Raw genomic sequence first — 17,060 nt, forward strand, 5'->3', positions numbered from 1 at the left:
CATTATGTTGATATACAGCGAAATATGTAATTATAATAAAAAACGAAAAGAAGTACCAAACAGAGATGAAGGACTAGCAAGTCATTATGTTGATATACAGCGAAATATGTAATTATAATAAAAAACGAAAAGAAGTACCAAACAGAGATGAAGGACTAGCAAGTCATTATGTTGATATATGTTATTATAATAAAAAAAGACCAGGAAAATATGCAAATCATAGTGAAACAGTGTGATACGGGGTTAAAAGTATAAAGTACGTCTTGTAAATAACTCATGAAGGTGAAGCAGATCACGTCGAAACTTGTACTATAAAGTCGTACGGTTTCAATAAAGATACGAATAAAGTGATAACGCTTAATTAAATGCATGTATATTTTCGGGCTACCCTTTGGGCCTTCTCCTATACCAAGAAAAACCTCGTGAATTACAGTGATTCTGGACACTTCGTTGATACTGATAGATATTTAGTACACTAAAAGATCAAAAATTAAGTTATTACATTAAAATATAACACCTTTTTTCAAACTGTTACTACAATTTATGAACTATTGAAAGATTTTTTTCTTTGTTTTGAAACTCAAAGCTATACAATAGGCTAACTGTACTTTGCCCACCAGGGGGATTGAAACCCGAAATTGTATAAATGTTTGTTTATTTTGCTCTGCACAAATCTACACAAAGGGCTAACTGCGCTTTGCCCACCACGTATATTAAAACCTGGTTTCTAGCAGTATAAGTCTGCAGACACACCACGTGCCACTAGGGGCGAAAATGTCTGATTCTAAAATAGGAAGTAAAGTAAAATAAATTTTTACCAGCTTTTATGTTTTCTATATCAAAAAAGGGAAAATTTTAACAACACGAGAACAGGATGTATTTTGTGTTGTTTTTTTTGTGTGTACTTATTATCTGGTTTAAACTCCATTATGTTTTAACTTATCAACATTACGCCATTGTTAACCCTACACGCTCGTGCAATCCTAACGAAACTAAGAAACTTTAATCAATTTTCATCAATAGAAGAAATGACATTTATTTCATCCAACAGTGCAGAAAGGAAAAACTAATCCTTAATTTTGTGGAGATAAAACTATCGAAGAATGTTATCCATAATTTGCAGAAAAAAAACTACTAAAAGCCATGTTAAGCTCGAAATGTAGAGAACTAAATGGCTTACAGGAACAAAAAATTAATCTAGACTATCAACTGGCCTGCTGTATTCAACCAGACATTTATGGACTTATACAACGTAACATCAATCAACTCAATACTAAGAACGACATGGAAAAGAAGGTCCACCACAACAAGAAACTAGATAAACTAAGGTGTCAACAACAAAAAAAGACGCCAACACGACAAACCACGTAATTAACCGATCCAACCTAAAATTAAGCAATGAAGAAGTATATCTACTCAACAAATGACCCAACTTCGCAGTAACACCTAGAAATATTCCATCCATCGAAATGAAAGTCTGTCTGAAAGACCTAGCTAGAAGACTGGTGATCCACTCTACACAAACTGAAAACACCAACGAAACAAGGAAAAACAACTACCATAAAGAAGACAACTTCGACAACGATTCGACCGACAACCAACAATCTATGTTTCTAGGTAAAACTGAAAACATCTGTTTTCCTGAAACACCTCAAAACATATCTTAAACAACTTTTTCAAAGAATTTTCACACAAAACTATCAATATAATTTCACAGAAAATAAATCTAAAAAACAACTTCAGACAAGAAGATATCCATTCTATAAACAACTTAAAACAAGACAACAACATCAAAATTCTAAAAGCAGATAAAGGCAATGCTGTAGTTATAATGAACATAAAAAATGACAACATCTTGTCAGATACAAACAAATTTAAACTACTAAACACAAATCCAACAAAAACACATGAAAACCAGTTAAACAAAATACTACTACAAATGAAAGACCAAAACAATCTCAGAAAACATTTATTTTTACCTACAAAAGACCAACTATACGGCACCCCTAAACATCACAAACCTGATTGTCCACTACGACCCATAAAGTTGACCTACGATTCATTTAACTACAACCTCGGTAAATTTATAGCGTGGACATTTTCTAAATATGTAGCATCAGCAGAGTCCTTTTTCAAAGACTCTTTTAACTTTAAATACATTCTTAACCAATTAAACCATAAAGCCTTAATGGCCAGTTTTGATGTAATCTCCCTCTTCACAAAAGTCCCAACGACCGAAGCCTGAAAAATAGCTTTAGAACTTTATATCCAAGACCCCAACCCACTGATACACACCCCCATCAACCCTTATAGAATTCACTACCACCAAAACTACCTACAAATAAATGGTCTAAGTATGGGGAATCCCGTGTCACCAGTTCCAGCCAACATTTTTATGACACACGTTGAATCACAAGCGACCAATTCAGCCTTACACCCACCACTATACTGGTACAGATATGTTATGTTGACGATACAATTACTGGATTCACATCTACCGAACATACACTTAGTTTTTCAACCACGTTAACTTTATAATACACATCCCAACATCAAGTTCACCTGTGAACAGGAAAAATACTAGCCAAATAGCATTTCTCAGCCTCAAGATCACAAGAACCGACATGTAATTCAAAACAGAAATCCACAGAAAAACCACGCTTACTGGATTATACATTCCCTGGGACTCAGCACATGAAACAAAATAGAAACTCAACGTATTAAGAAACCAAACAGATACAGCCGCAAAACTATGTTCACCGGATAAAATTAACGATGAAATCAACAAAATAAAAGAACACTTCATCAACATCAACAAATGTCCTCCAAAAACCGTTAAAAATTATATGCAAACACTTAGACCAAAAACAAACAAACGATAATAAACCTCAAGATACAACAAACTACAAAACCTTATACTGCTGCATACCATATGTTCCTGACATCAGCGAAAAAATAACCAATATTTGGAAAAAAACTTATTACAAAACACAACATTCCAGTAAACACCAAATTTCTTCAAAAACTAGGTACAAAACTAAAGTTTACGCTATGCAAAAACTACACTTATAAACACAACACCAACATTATTTTAAAATACAATGCAACAATTGCCACGGCTTCTATATTGGAGAAACAAGCAGAAAGATGGAAACTAGATTTAAAGACAAAACACCTTCACACATTTTTGAACACTGCTGCAAATCACAACATAACCATAGAAAACACCCAGTATGGAAACAAATATAAATGCACGTAAAATCAAAGAAACCCTACTTATACAGCAACTAAAACCAAAATTAAACCAGTATAAAGGAATACCTTTATACCTAGATTAATTGATAACCTGACATCCACCAGCAACGCCCCCTACAATCCCGTGCCCGTTTATACTCTCGTCCCTATGACACATTCAAACTCACTGTTATTGATAAGGAGAGAACAACGTTTCAACCTTCCTAGGTCATCTTCAGGTAAAGAAAGAGAGAGTTTGATCTAATTGATCAAGTCAGTTTATTTGCTGGTTATTATTATTTTTCTTTTATTTACGTCCCTAGCGGCTCAGCGGTAAGCACCATTGTTTGTAATGTTAAAAGTTTAGGTTCGCTCCTTGAGGAGGAATAGCGAAAATATAGTGTAGCTTTCCGAAAAATGTATTCAGAATAGAATAGCAACATGAAAAGAAAATGAGGAAATTTTGATACAGGTGGCTAAATTAACGTGTGTGTAAAAATATGTATTTTTCGGACAACAATACTTATTTACTCTGTTTCTGGAGGGTATACAATATACACTAACATTCTACAATTCAGTCTGAGGTTTCTCTCTTGGTCGGAGCGTGCACGGCTGAATGTTTAGTGTACTTGGACTCTGAATCTGAAGATCCGCTATTTCTCGTTGTCGAAATATTGTGCTTCATACTTTGGGATTGTGGGTACGTTACAAACATGGCGCTCAAAACCTACTTTTCCGTCATACCATAATAACCTAAGAGTTGACGGTGGATGCCTTCTCCATAGTGTATCAGTTAAATTTTAGGGATGACTAATACAGATCGCCATCGTGTAGTTTTGTATGAAAGTCTGAAAACAACAACAAATAAATCCAGTGTTACTACATACTAATTTGTAAATAGTATATACATATATATACACATACAACTGTAGAAATAACTGTAGGAACGTACAGGAATCTCAAACAGTAAGTAGTTACAACCAAATACTGAATTAATCATTAGTACATTATTACATTAAATAGCAAAGAAAAGTGAATAAGTCCTGTAGTGTCGTTCTGTATTTCTTTTAAACAGAGAAGCACACCCAGCTTTTGTGTTTCTTTGAATTTATCAATGTCTGACTGTAAAATATTGTTCTAATTGTACTGTATTATATCCAACAGTTTGGCTACGTTGTTTGGTTACGGTTTTACTTATTCATAATTTTTCTATAGGCCCATAAAACCAGAATAATATTCATATTGGGATTTTGTGAAACTCAAACCATTATTACAAATGTTCTGTTGGATTCTTTTCCTTCCAGGTATCGTTTCACTGTTTTTAATGCATATTGTCTTGCAGGAAGGTGAATCTCTGTCCAAAAGGTCTTTATATTTTCCTGTGGAAATGCTATAATATATAAAAACTAAATTGTACACCGCAGCAGCCAGGATGCAATAAATTTTGTGTGGATCTCCGACACCATTGACTAAGGATGTATCCCACAATTGTGTGGTATCTCAGCATAGTCCACTGTAGATGTTGTACGTGGACCATGATACAGTTTTTCTGGCACTTCAACAAATTATAATTATTTGTTTATATATAACTTGATTTGGATTTATCTTTACAATCTCCTAGAGCTTGGTTCATCCAGTTTTTTTTTTTTAATTTGAGGCGCATTTCAGCCTTTTGGTTTTATGTCTTCTAAACAGTAGTTTAAGAGCAGCTTCACATCAATTGAGGCTTCTCTGTGTTTATATGTATCCATCTGTACTGAAGGAAATATTAACGCTTGTACTTGTAGCTACATAATTGACAAGACCTCCACTGGACTGTCGTGTATCACATAAAGAATTGAGACAATTGATATCATTTTTGAAGAGTTTGGGTTTTCCACCTCGGCCGCTTCTGTTATCAAAGGTTCATGTTTTATGCACCTATATCAGAGTATCGATGAAATTTCTACTAAAGCATTGTCTTCGCGAAATTTCTGTCTCTGGATTGATGAGTACATTTAACACATTGCTGCTGGAAATAGTATGTATCCTTCTACTCTTATAGGCATTATGCTGATATGGCACGATCTGATTTGTTGAGTGACAGTCAATCACAATATAAATTATGAGCACGTGGCCGTATTCTCATGCAGTTTATTTTCATACAGTAATGGTTAGATAATGATAGTAACGTGCAGAGGACATTCAAGCATCGTAAGACACGACTTTTTTTCTAGGTAAGAGGGGAATGTTAAGGGAAACTATAGGTTGTCTCTCGTACATATAGAGCAAAAAAAACCCAAGAGAAATAAACAGATCTCCTTTTATTGGCCATATAAACAATGAATTTTTGGATATTAACATTTAATGACACATCACAGTTATTCCTTCACCCTAAAGTTCTGCAAATCTCCACGTGCCATTCCTTTTAAAGTCATATTTTTTTTTGTTTCTAAATCACAGCAAACAAGGTATGGAACTAGGCACGTCTTTTGATGGATGTGAAAAAATTATAACTAAGAAAAAGGACATTTTTTTCAGCGTAAGAATCGAAAGGCAGTGCACGTCACTGAGTTATAATCTCATCTTTGTATTCTATAACCACTTCAATTTTTTAAACTGATATACATAAGTCTATGTGTGTTACATGTCTAATCTAAACACAACAATCTTCTCTAGCTGTTCGATATGGTCGAGTGCCAAAAAGGTCGAGAGAACGAAATGATGACGGTCGAGTTACTCAGGCCGAGGCTGACCAGTCGGCGAAAGAGTTCGAGAACAAACAGTTGGCTATGTATGATATTATTCTGACTATTTCTCAAGCCCACCATGCAAACTGTGCCTACACAGAAGAAAAGACAAGAAGCTTAGTTCGAAAACCAGCAATATTTGTTAGTGACCTCCTTTATTATTCTTCAAAATACCGATTTGGTCAACGTAAAACCAATTATTGGAACAAACACGTGTTGTTTTAAATTATCAATGAAGTTGTTTACTAACAACTCAAGCTGTTGGTGCTCTATAAATCTAGTGAAGAGTTAATTAAAAATATAATACCAGCAACATTTATAGCAAGCAAGATATTACATTAATAAGAGCAACGTTTCGACCCATAACGATTTATCATTGGTCAAGACTTGCATTCAAAATGACAGTTGAATTTTGTAAAATTCTTTTAAATTCAACTGCTTTTTTGTAATGAAACTCTTAACTGATGATGACCCGATACTATGGGTCGAAACATCACAATTATTAAAATATTTTGCTTACTGTAAACTTTGCTGTTATTTTATTTTTAAGTAATTATTCAGTTAAGTAGGTGCATCACAAAACATTAAACCTACTGAATAATAGTGTTTTGACTTAATGCTTTATATGGCTCCCAGCATTGGTATTTCGCACACATAATGTTTGTGTAAAATTATGAACATATGGAAAGCATGACATTACGACTATATTTTTTATGATTGTAACTAACATTAACTATATACAATTTAAAAGTCATGTAAATAAAGTATGCTTCAAACCCCTTGAAACACAAAAATTTTAATCGCTCCTATAAACAAATTTGTTGGAATTAAAAGCCTAATGTCACAGTAAATGTTATTTAGTTTGTTGTGTTCTTGATATCCGAAATAAAAAACCAAAAAAAATATTATTAAAGTCAAATACGTTTTGAATACGTAGTTAAGCAAAAGGCACCTTTCTTTTTGCAGAGTTTGGACGAGTTTCAACCAACAACGACAGGAGCTGATGAAAACGGACAAATTACAGCCGATAGCTTACAACATCAAAAAATCGTTATGTGGCAGCATTTCGCTGTGCTGGTCACTCCGACTATTCAAAGGGTCGTAGAATTTGCAAAACGTGTCCCTGGATTTCTGGACTTAACCCAAGATGACCAACTGATCCTCATCAAGCTAGGCTTCTTCGAGATTTGGTTGGTCCATATCGCCCGGATGATCAACACTCTAGACAACAGTGTAACTTTCAACGAAGGAAGTTACGTCACTCGTCAACAGATGGAGCTCATGTTTGATGTAAGTAATTTTAATAAGATCATAAATAAATGGGTTCCAGAAATACTTTTTAGCTAATATCTAATTGTAGTTTATCCCAATTTGCTGCTCTTTGGTCATTTTGGATAACCTACCACATTTTTTTACTTTTTCTTTCAGCATGAATTTGTTTCTTCTCTATTCAACTTCGTTGCGAATTTCAACAATTTGCAATTGAATGACACCGAAATTGGACTTTTCTCGGCAGTCATCCTTTTGACTTCAGGTAAGAAATTCTCAGTGAAAAAAATAATTCAACTAATATTTGAAATGCAGCATTCAATTTACTGTTTTTATTGTACACTGGAAGTAAATTACATCCTTTCGAACATTTTGTTCATGGTGTTAGCTCCTGATGATGAAAGATAGGTATAGGTGCATATGGAGCTAAAGCCACCCCCCCCCCATCGAATTTGTGAATAAAAATGAATAGTTTTAATAAATGTCGTATTCAGACCCGTAAATTCAATTTCATGAATTATGTATTTATTCAGCGTTAGTTATCTGAAATATACATGCAGTACCCGTATCTAAAGTTCATAACTTCGTCTAATATTTTATTTTCTCAGTCGCGCCCTTGAATAGAATTTAATAATTCTGGTCTTCTTTCTGATCACATGTCTTTAATAGTAGGTCATAATTTGAGAGAAACCAAAGATGTGACAGCTTAATATTCTCAACAAGAGGTGAGTAACCTGCTAAAAGTACTTAATAAAAAGGTTCTATCTTTATTTAGTTTCTGTTCAGATTTGTTATCTTGTCTTTGTTACATCAAGTTTCCTTTCTTTTCGTCTTAACCCAACATGTCAGGTTTCAAATACTGTCAATTTTTTATATACTACTAGCCGATTACGCGTGGCGTCAGTGCTCACTTAGGGTGCCAGCAATTGGTAAAGAAAGACAGTGCATGATGGATGATTTGTAGCCTTATATAGTAATCTCTGTTGAAATCTTTTTTTTCTTGTCCAAAGACAAAAATACACCAAATACTTCGTAAACATATAATTTCTGTGTGACCTCTTCACCTTCGATTTGTTCCACTACGTGCAGCAAATTCAGTTTTCCAAATTTTTTCCTGTAATTTCGAATGAAGAACAATACAGTTCTCCGTGATGGGAAACGAAGGCGAAACGGGAAAATCGTGATCCCTATCGCAAATCTATATGCACAAAGAATACAAATTTTGCGAAGTTGGGGGTTGCACATCGCATAAATTTTTTTTACAGTATCATACATATAAGCAAAAGTTTCATTATTGTATGATTACGGTAAAAACTAAATTTCCTTGCATATTAAAGATTATATAAAGTCTTGAATCAAAGTTTGTATTTACGATGTAAACTAGACATCCCCCAAAATAATACACTAAGCTCAACCAGTTGCCAGAGGTAACTTGCCATCTGTAAATCCCTTCAAATCATGTTCTTTGACTAATATTTGATAAAATTCAGTATTTATTGCTACAGAGAGAATGGGTATCTATGACAACAAAACCATTGCCCAGCAACAGGAAAAACTGATGGAAGCCCTGAAACTCCAGACTGGACGCAACCACCCCAGTGAGCCTCATCTCTTTCCTTCTCTAATGATGAAGATACCAGAGCTACATTCTCTTGGAGGAAAACATATGGAACACCTTCAGTGGTTTCGAGGCAATTGGACAAGACTTAAACTCCCTCCTCTGTTTGCCGAGATTTTTGATATACCAAAATATGATGAAGATTTAGTACAATGATGAAGATGGTAACAGATAAGCCATAAATATTTTTTTTCTTTTATTGAGACTCAAGTAGCTTTATAGAATTGTATACTTTCTTTCTAATTGTCAAATTGATTTTTTCAAAATTACATTTACTGAATAATACAAGTTAGAAAACTCAATTTTAAGCACGTTTTTCAATACAATTCATAGTTACGAGACATTTTTAAATCTTAAGTTGTTCGAGATAGTGATGAACAAATGTAAGGCAGGTAAGAGAGTTCTTCATCAAATTATTATGCTGGGTGAGTAGCATACACAAATTATAATAAAAAGTTTTATTTTTATGAATTACGCATTAGTTCAGTTAATTTACACAGGTATTTGCTTTGATTAGAACTTAGGGATAGATATCACATACAAAAAGAGGGTATAAACTTGAGATATGAAAAACTCATCAATAAAAGTTAATATTTAAAAAAATTTTTTTTTAATACTACAACTGATCTTCAAAGGTTAACCATTTTCTTCTTTTGCAGATGTACAGTAGACCATTACATCGTCCATTCATGCGCTGTACACTTGGCAGGTCCAGTTGTTTCAGCTTCCAGCACTGCCCCATTCCCAGCATTCCAGGTTCTAGACAAAGGGCAGACTTTGGACCAGGATATTATTCATATTTATTTTGTTCACATAACTCACCATGAAGTTTCATCCAAGCACAGAAATTATTGGTCAATCAGTCTGTATTTTCACAATCATCAGTGTTGTTTGGGTGGGTGAAGGATAGAAATGTGTCATTACTTGTGTTACTTTTAATTGTTATCCAGACTTCGTTCACATTCACCAACGAATGACATATTCTGCATTTTTGATCAAACTTGGACTTGTTTCATCAATCGTTCCAATGACAAATGACTGTCCTCCACATAAAGGGCTGTTTGCTGTTGAATGCATTAGACTGTAACGTATATTTTTTATATCTCCTCCAGGAAATATCTGTTCAATAACTATTGTAAACAATTTGATAGAGGTATGATATTAATAATAAAGGATATTACTGAAAGTTCATTTTGATAGTATTGGATTTTAAAGATATATATACATGACAGTGGCCATACAAGATTTCTGATATTTGATGTCATCATAGTTTATTATGTTTGCCCCCCTCTCCTTCCACACACATATAAATCACTTAGGAATTTATATATAGAAGTGGTAGTAATAAGAATAACCATGATAACCATACAAATGTAAAACACTATGTGTATGGAAAAAAAAAAACATTTATTTGAAAATGTTACTGTGGTACCACAAATTTTGTGCATTTTCTAGTTTCATAAGTATAGTCATTCTTACATAAAAAATCTCACATTTACCAGAACTGTCATGTGTACTTTAATGATTATTATACAATAACAAAATGTTGCAGTATGTAAGCTACCAATGCGAAGAGATATGCAGTATTTCTTGTTGGCAGACCATTGGTGATATAATTACTGGAAGAATAATAGCTAATGAATATAAGAAACGTTAGGAAGTCTTCAAGTTTTTCATTCATATGTGCTGAAGTCTTCTGTGGTCAATTTTTTCCAGCTGCACTAATCTGAAGATGGTTAAGTTAAAAACAATTTGTGCATTATGAAAATGGACCACAAAAAATGCAACAAAGTTTCACAACAATGAACCTGATAATTTGCTATTAAGTACTGTGGATTTCTTTTAGTCAAGTTTATTTGTTTGAAAAAAAACATGCTTTTGCTCCTAATACTTTGTGTTATATTTAATTTATGTTCGTACAATGGGTACTAAATTACTTTTTTCAAAACTTTTATTTTATGTACATTTCATTTTATGGTTAAATAATTTAGAATTTCCAAACCAATAAAACATTTTGACCATGGCACTGCAACTCAGAAAGTGGCTACAAGTTTTTTTTTAACTACAATCTTTTAGCTTATATCTCCATCTCTTGACTGATTTGAGATCCAATTACAACCATGGCTATTGAAGATTCTCTCTTGTTAATTAAATATGTACAAATAGTTTATTTTGTATGCTATTAAATACACACCATACTTCTCTAAAAATCTATATTATTATTTAAAACAGACAAGAAACCTGTAAAAAATACAAAAGAAAAGGTATTTTTTAAATTACTTTGAAAAAATACAATAAAACAAAATCCATAATTATTTACATAGTGAGTAAAGCATTTTGAATAAACACTTTTCAAAAATAAATAACACAATAATTTGTTTCCACACAAAATTCAAAACTGTCAGCCTATATTATTATTATAGTGTTGTATTTATATTGCTTAACAATTCTTGAAGTCCTTACAGACATACAAGGATACGGTTTCAGTTGTTCTGCAAATGCCTTAACCTCATCAGCTAGAGCATCCTAAGAAGAAAAATTTATTTTGCAAAAACAGCCTATTAATAATCTTATTATTAAAACATACAAATTACTGAAAGTACAATTCATATCATTGTAAAGTTCCTCAATTACCTTTTGTGTCACATCTCTTTTGACAAATAATTAAAATCACTAAAATAAAAATAGTTCTATAATGTGAAACAGCTTTCCATGCAGGTTATATCAGTTGCATAACTATTTCAACCTTAAAATAATAAGTGTAAATTATTGAACCAAAAATTTAAAAGGTCTAATTATTGATTGCTTTTACCTATTTCACTTTGAATCAATAAAAAGGATATTTCCTCACTATGTTAATAGATAAAGATTTTGGTCAGACATTAAACTACTATGGACGTTAAATCATAGTACAAGTTTCAAGAAACCTTACATGTATAAAAAGTGTTATTAAAAATCTAAATTATTAAAACACTCCTAAACTCTGCACAACTTAAGCTGCTACACTGGTATCAGTATTATGTTTAGCATATTATGAGGCTCACATGGCAAGACAGTAACTAAGGTCTGTAGAGATGTAACTTCTAGAGACTGAAGGTGGAGAGGGGGTTTTATTGAACTAAAATTTGTATTAATTCAGTCCCATTTCTGTGTGTGCTACTCTGGCATCAGAGATACCATGTAATAAATATTGTTTTGTAGTTATTCTGTTAACATCTATAGGTGCTATACTCAGACAAAACAACCTTTAAGTTGAATAACATTGTATTGATACAAATACTCCATAAGATAAAATTAACACTCCATACTTTGTGAACACTACCCTGGGAATGATTAAAACAACCTTCCTGTTAGCTCTACAATAATATTCTTGGGATCTTACTAAATCCTTTAATGCACATTCTGCAACCCTAAGCCTGTGTATCCTGAAATCTCACACTATACAAAATGAATACAACAGAACTGCTACAATGTTACGCTATACAAAAGGAATATAACATAACTGCCACAATGATACATAATACAGAATGAATACAACAGAACTGCCACAATAATACATTATACAGAATGAATACAACAGAACTGCTACAATGATACATAATACAGAATGAATACAACAGAACTGCTACAATGATACATTATACAGAATGAATACAACAGAACTGCTACAATGATACATTATACAGAATGAATACAACAGAACTGCTACAATGATACATTATACAGAATGAATACAACAGAACTGCTACAATGATACATTATACAGAATGAATACAACAGAACTGCTACAATGATACATTATACAGAATGAATACAACAGAACTGCTACAATGATACATTATACAGAATGAATACAACAGAACTGCTACAATGATACATTATATAGAAGGAATACAAAAGAACTGCTACAATAATACATTACACAGAAGTAACATAACTGCTACAAAATTACAGTATTTTCTACTAGCTTACACTACATAGAATGATTACAGCAAAACTTCTATCATGCACTGTATAAAATGATCACAATAGAACTGCTACTATCTTACACAGTACAGAATGATCACAATAGAACTGCTACTATCTCACACAGTACAGAATGATCACAATAGAACTGCTACTATCTTACACAGTACAGAATGATCACAATAGAACTGCTACTATCTCACACAGTACAGAATGATCACAATAGAACTGCTACTATCTCACACAGTACAGAATGATCACAATAGAACTGCTACCATCTCACACAGTACAGAATGATCACAATAGAACTGCTACGATCTCACACAGTACAGAATGATCACAATAGAACTGCTACTATCTTACACAGTACAGAATGATCACAATAGAACTGCTACTATCTTACACAGTACAGAATGATCACAATAGAACTGCTACTATCTCACACAGTACAGAATGATCACAATAGAACTGCTACTATCTCACACAGTACAGAATGATCACAATAGAACTGCTACTATCTTACACAGTACAGAATGATCACAATAGAACTGCTACTATCTCACACAGTACAGAATGATCACAATAGAACTGCTACTATCTCACACAGTACAGAATGATCACAACAGAACTGCTACTATCTTACACAGTACAGAATGATCACAATAGAACTGCTACTATCTTACACAGTACAGAATGATCACAATAGAACTGCTACTATCTCACACAGTACAGAATGATTACAATAGAACTGCTACTATCTTACACAGTATAGAATGGTTACAATAGAACTATTTTACCTTGCACTGTGTAAAATGATTACAATACAAATATTATCTCACACTGTGTACAATGATAAGGACATAATTGCTATCCTATATTGCATAGAATAATCACAATAGGACTATTTTATCTCACACTGTGTAGAATGATTAGGATACAATTGCCACCTTATACAGTATAGAATGATTACAACAGGACTGTTGCAACCCTACGTAAATAACTTTGTATAAACAAAATTCATTTACGAGTCACTATCATTTCATATCCTTTTAGTAAAACAACATATATATTTCAATAAAAGATTTTTAAAGATATGCTACATTATTAACAAGATAAAATAGCCAAAATATTTAGAAGTTAAAATTATGGTGAAACAAGATAGTCTGAAAGGGTGAGAGAAAAACATAAAATTATAAAATCACTATACTGACCTGTCCAGAGGGAGCAACCACACTCAGCTCAACTAAATGTGACTGAGATATAGGCTCCAGGTTTTTTGGGTTTCCCTGTTGAAGAAGCTGTAACAAAACAGTTGTTGGATTTCTTTTAAACAGCAACACTTGCTATTTTTCACAAAGCAATGTTTTAACATAAGGGTGTGCAATAAAAATAAACTACTGAATACTTGATTTTGTTGATAAAGAAATGATTCTGAAATCAGATAAATTGTTTACAAGGAACACATAATAACATTAATATGGTATGCTTTTATTCAAGCATATAGATGGACTTCTTTTACACTGAAAAAAGAAAAGGTCAAAGTATTTGCCTGGAATATATAATTACTATGAAATGAAAATATTCATTCTACTATATATTGCTGTAAGCTATATTTTTAATATTAAGCTAAGTAAATTTATTTTATAAAATTAGTTTTAAAATACCTAAAAATATTGAGGGATATTAGCAATTGAGAACTTTACAAAATGTCTAGAAACAAGGCTACTTTATAAGTATGAAAATCAGTGAAGCATTTAATCAGTTTTTCAATTGTACAGGTGAAAATGATATTTATGAACTTAAGCCTACAACTACACACAAGTATTATTGATGGGTCTCTCTAGCAAACATTCTTGAAGAAACAAACAAATTTGCTATTGTCATCAACAGGACTATACTATTTTCCTCAAATAATATAAAAGAACCTGCCCAACAATTATGCTAGAAGTGGGATTATTTTGATGAAAACAAAATATAACTTGGCTTTATAAACAGATGCATAAATGAGATCAAAGTTTTATAAATGATAATGTGTGTTTCAATATAACAAAGCCACATCCGGTTATCTGCTGAGTCCACCAAGGAAAATCAAACCCCTGATTTTAGCATTGTAAATCCATAGGTTTACTGCTGTACCAGTAGAGGATATTAATGACAATAAAAGAATAAAAAGAAAAGTAAAAAAACTATAAAGAATAAAATTATAAATTAAAATTATAAAAAACATGATTGGTTAATAGTTCTCTCTAATATTCAATACCATACTATTTATAACCAATACAAAGCCAAGGTTTTAATATATTAAATAATGTATTGCATTATATTGTTTTCAATAGAATTGTGAAGATCTCTTTCAACTCAAGCTTGATTCTCACAGGAGACACATCAACTAGATTAGGTGATTTTTAATGGCACTTGTCACATACTTAGAAAACAAGAAAGACTGTAACAGTTTGGGTACATTGTCTGCTTTTTGCACATTAGTATTGCATGTTCTTTGGTGCATTATTTAATCAAATAAAAAATTATGTAGTGCAATACTAATATAAAAAAGTAAAATTAAGTGTTGTCAACAGCAAAGAAACAAAAACTATATAAGTACGTTTTTTGTTTTTCATGTTTTCTTTATTATTATAAAAGTAACTAAAATGTAAAAATAGTAAACTTTTATGCTAGTTAAGGTTAGATTAGGTGAAACAATAATATATATATATATATATATTTTAAAGGCACACTTGAGAGCAACTCATATGTAATATAACTTAATAGCATAATGTGAACTGCACATTTACAAAGTGATTTACAACTTATAATAGTCAGTTAGCAGTTATAGGATTCAAAGGGCAATAAAATGTAATTAGAAACAGATGTATACTGTTACCAGTTTCAAGTTATTTTGAATAAACAAATGTAGTTTCATGTTACAATCTGAAGTTATTCTTGAAAGAAAAAAGTAATTTACATCTATTTAGATTTGGGGGAGGGTTCACAAACAAAGCCTTGCACAAAGCTAAAGCAGAAAAAAATAAGAGATAAAGTATAAATCTATTGAAAGCAAACATCTGAAACTTATTTAGGTTGTAGGGATTATGCAACTAAAATTTGATATTTCTGAAACAAAGAAAAGTATTTTTAATTTTAAAGTGGAAATTACTTAGCACATGTACTAGTATATAGAAATACTATATATTCACAGACAAATCTTTAGTAAGAACACTTAATTTAAAATGTTTTGTATACAAAACACTTGTAATGTTTACTAAAACTCTGCCAAGTTTTGTGAATATACACAAAGTATATTACAAATTATGGTGTGAAAACTGTAAGTATAAAAGCAGTTACAAGTTCTGTGATTCAATCAAATCCATCAAAAGAGTTAATTCTGTCTAGAACTGGCTAATACCAAAGAAGTTACAAGAGATAAAGAGGATTTCTTGGACTATGTTCTTACTCTCATCATTTTGTTAAATTCATTCTCTCACACAGCTCATTGTTTACACAAATTACTCAAAATCAAACAAGGTTTGCTGAACTTCTGATTCAAGAAATTGAAGATCTATTTATTTTGGCTATAGAAGTCAGTGTTGTCACAAAAACATTCTGAAGTACTCTGACATCTTCACAGTCCTCCAACTGCTCTACATTTAGATATTAGAAAGCCACTGTAAGGAGAAAGAGAATGCTCCTATTATGTATGATGCCTTAAAACAGTAAGAAAGCTGATGTAAACTATGTTGTGAGTAAAATAAGGTCCATAAAAGAAAGAGTATGTGTAGAGACAGCAGTATCGCATTGGAGAACCACTTGAGATTTACTGTTGATGTGTTTGGTCTTCTGCTACAAAGTAGCAGTGGGAATAAATACATCATGGTTGTGATGGACTGTTTCATAAAATAACCAGAAGCACAAAATGTTCTCAATCCAGAAGAAGAAAGTTGTTCCATTTTGGAAGTCAGATCAGGGATAGAACTTTGTATCAGCCTTGTCTGCAAGAATGTGGCATGATTGAAAAATACAACCATACACTGTTAAGTTCATTAACCCCTTATGTGGATGAAAATCTCAAAACGTGTAGTCAAAATCTTCTATTGTTACTGATAAGTTATTATATAATAGTATGCAAAGTTCAGGCAACACATCATTATTACTGATTATTAGGAAAGAACTTGAAGTGCCATTTGATTTCCTATACTCTTATCCCAAGGAACAACACTGATATCAAATGTAGCTTCACCTGGAAAAGA

General features: G+C 32.3%; 2 protein-coding genes across 7 annotated transcripts in view; one reads left to right on the forward strand and one right to left on the reverse strand.

Annotated features, from left to right (window-relative positions):
* LOC143234234 (ecdysone-induced protein 78C-like) overlaps positions 1 to 10,081 on the forward strand; it is a 45,742-nt gene extending 35,661 nt beyond the window's left edge. Inside the window, exons 4-8 of the mRNA XM_076471435.1 lie at positions 5,893 to 6,104; positions 6,930 to 7,253; positions 7,392 to 7,497; positions 8,738 to 9,014; positions 9,510 to 10,081. Of these exons, the coding sequence (XP_076327550.1) occupies positions 5,893 to 6,104; positions 6,930 to 7,253; positions 7,392 to 7,497; positions 8,738 to 9,006 (911 nt within the window). The 3' untranslated portion in view covers positions 9,007 to 9,014; positions 9,510 to 10,081. The remainder of the gene's footprint in view (positions 1 to 5,892; positions 6,105 to 6,929; positions 7,254 to 7,391; positions 7,498 to 8,737; positions 9,015 to 9,509) is intronic.
* A 23-nt stretch (positions 10,082 to 10,104) lies between these two features.
* Positions 10,105 to 17,060, reverse strand: part of MED18 (mediator complex subunit 18) — a 33,264-nt gene continuing 26,308 nt past the window's right edge. For all 6 annotated transcript variants that reach the window (XM_076471440.1, XM_076471438.1, XM_076471439.1 and 3 more), the window contains exons 6-8: positions 14,028 to 14,114; positions 11,330 to 11,376; positions 10,105 to 10,576 (exon numbers count right to left, since the gene is read on the reverse strand). In XM_076471440.1, coding sequence (XP_076327555.1) covers positions 10,528 to 10,576; positions 11,330 to 11,376; positions 14,028 to 14,114 — 183 coding nt within the window. In that variant the 3' untranslated portion in view covers positions 10,105 to 10,527. The remainder of the gene's footprint in view (positions 10,577 to 11,329; positions 11,377 to 14,027; positions 14,115 to 17,060) is intronic.

This window comes from Tachypleus tridentatus, chromosome 12, assembly GCF_004210375.1.
Source record: "Tachypleus tridentatus isolate NWPU-2018 chromosome 12, ASM421037v1, whole genome shotgun sequence".
NCBI classification, from domain to species: domain Eukaryota; kingdom Metazoa; phylum Arthropoda; class Merostomata; order Xiphosura; family Limulidae; genus Tachypleus; species Tachypleus tridentatus.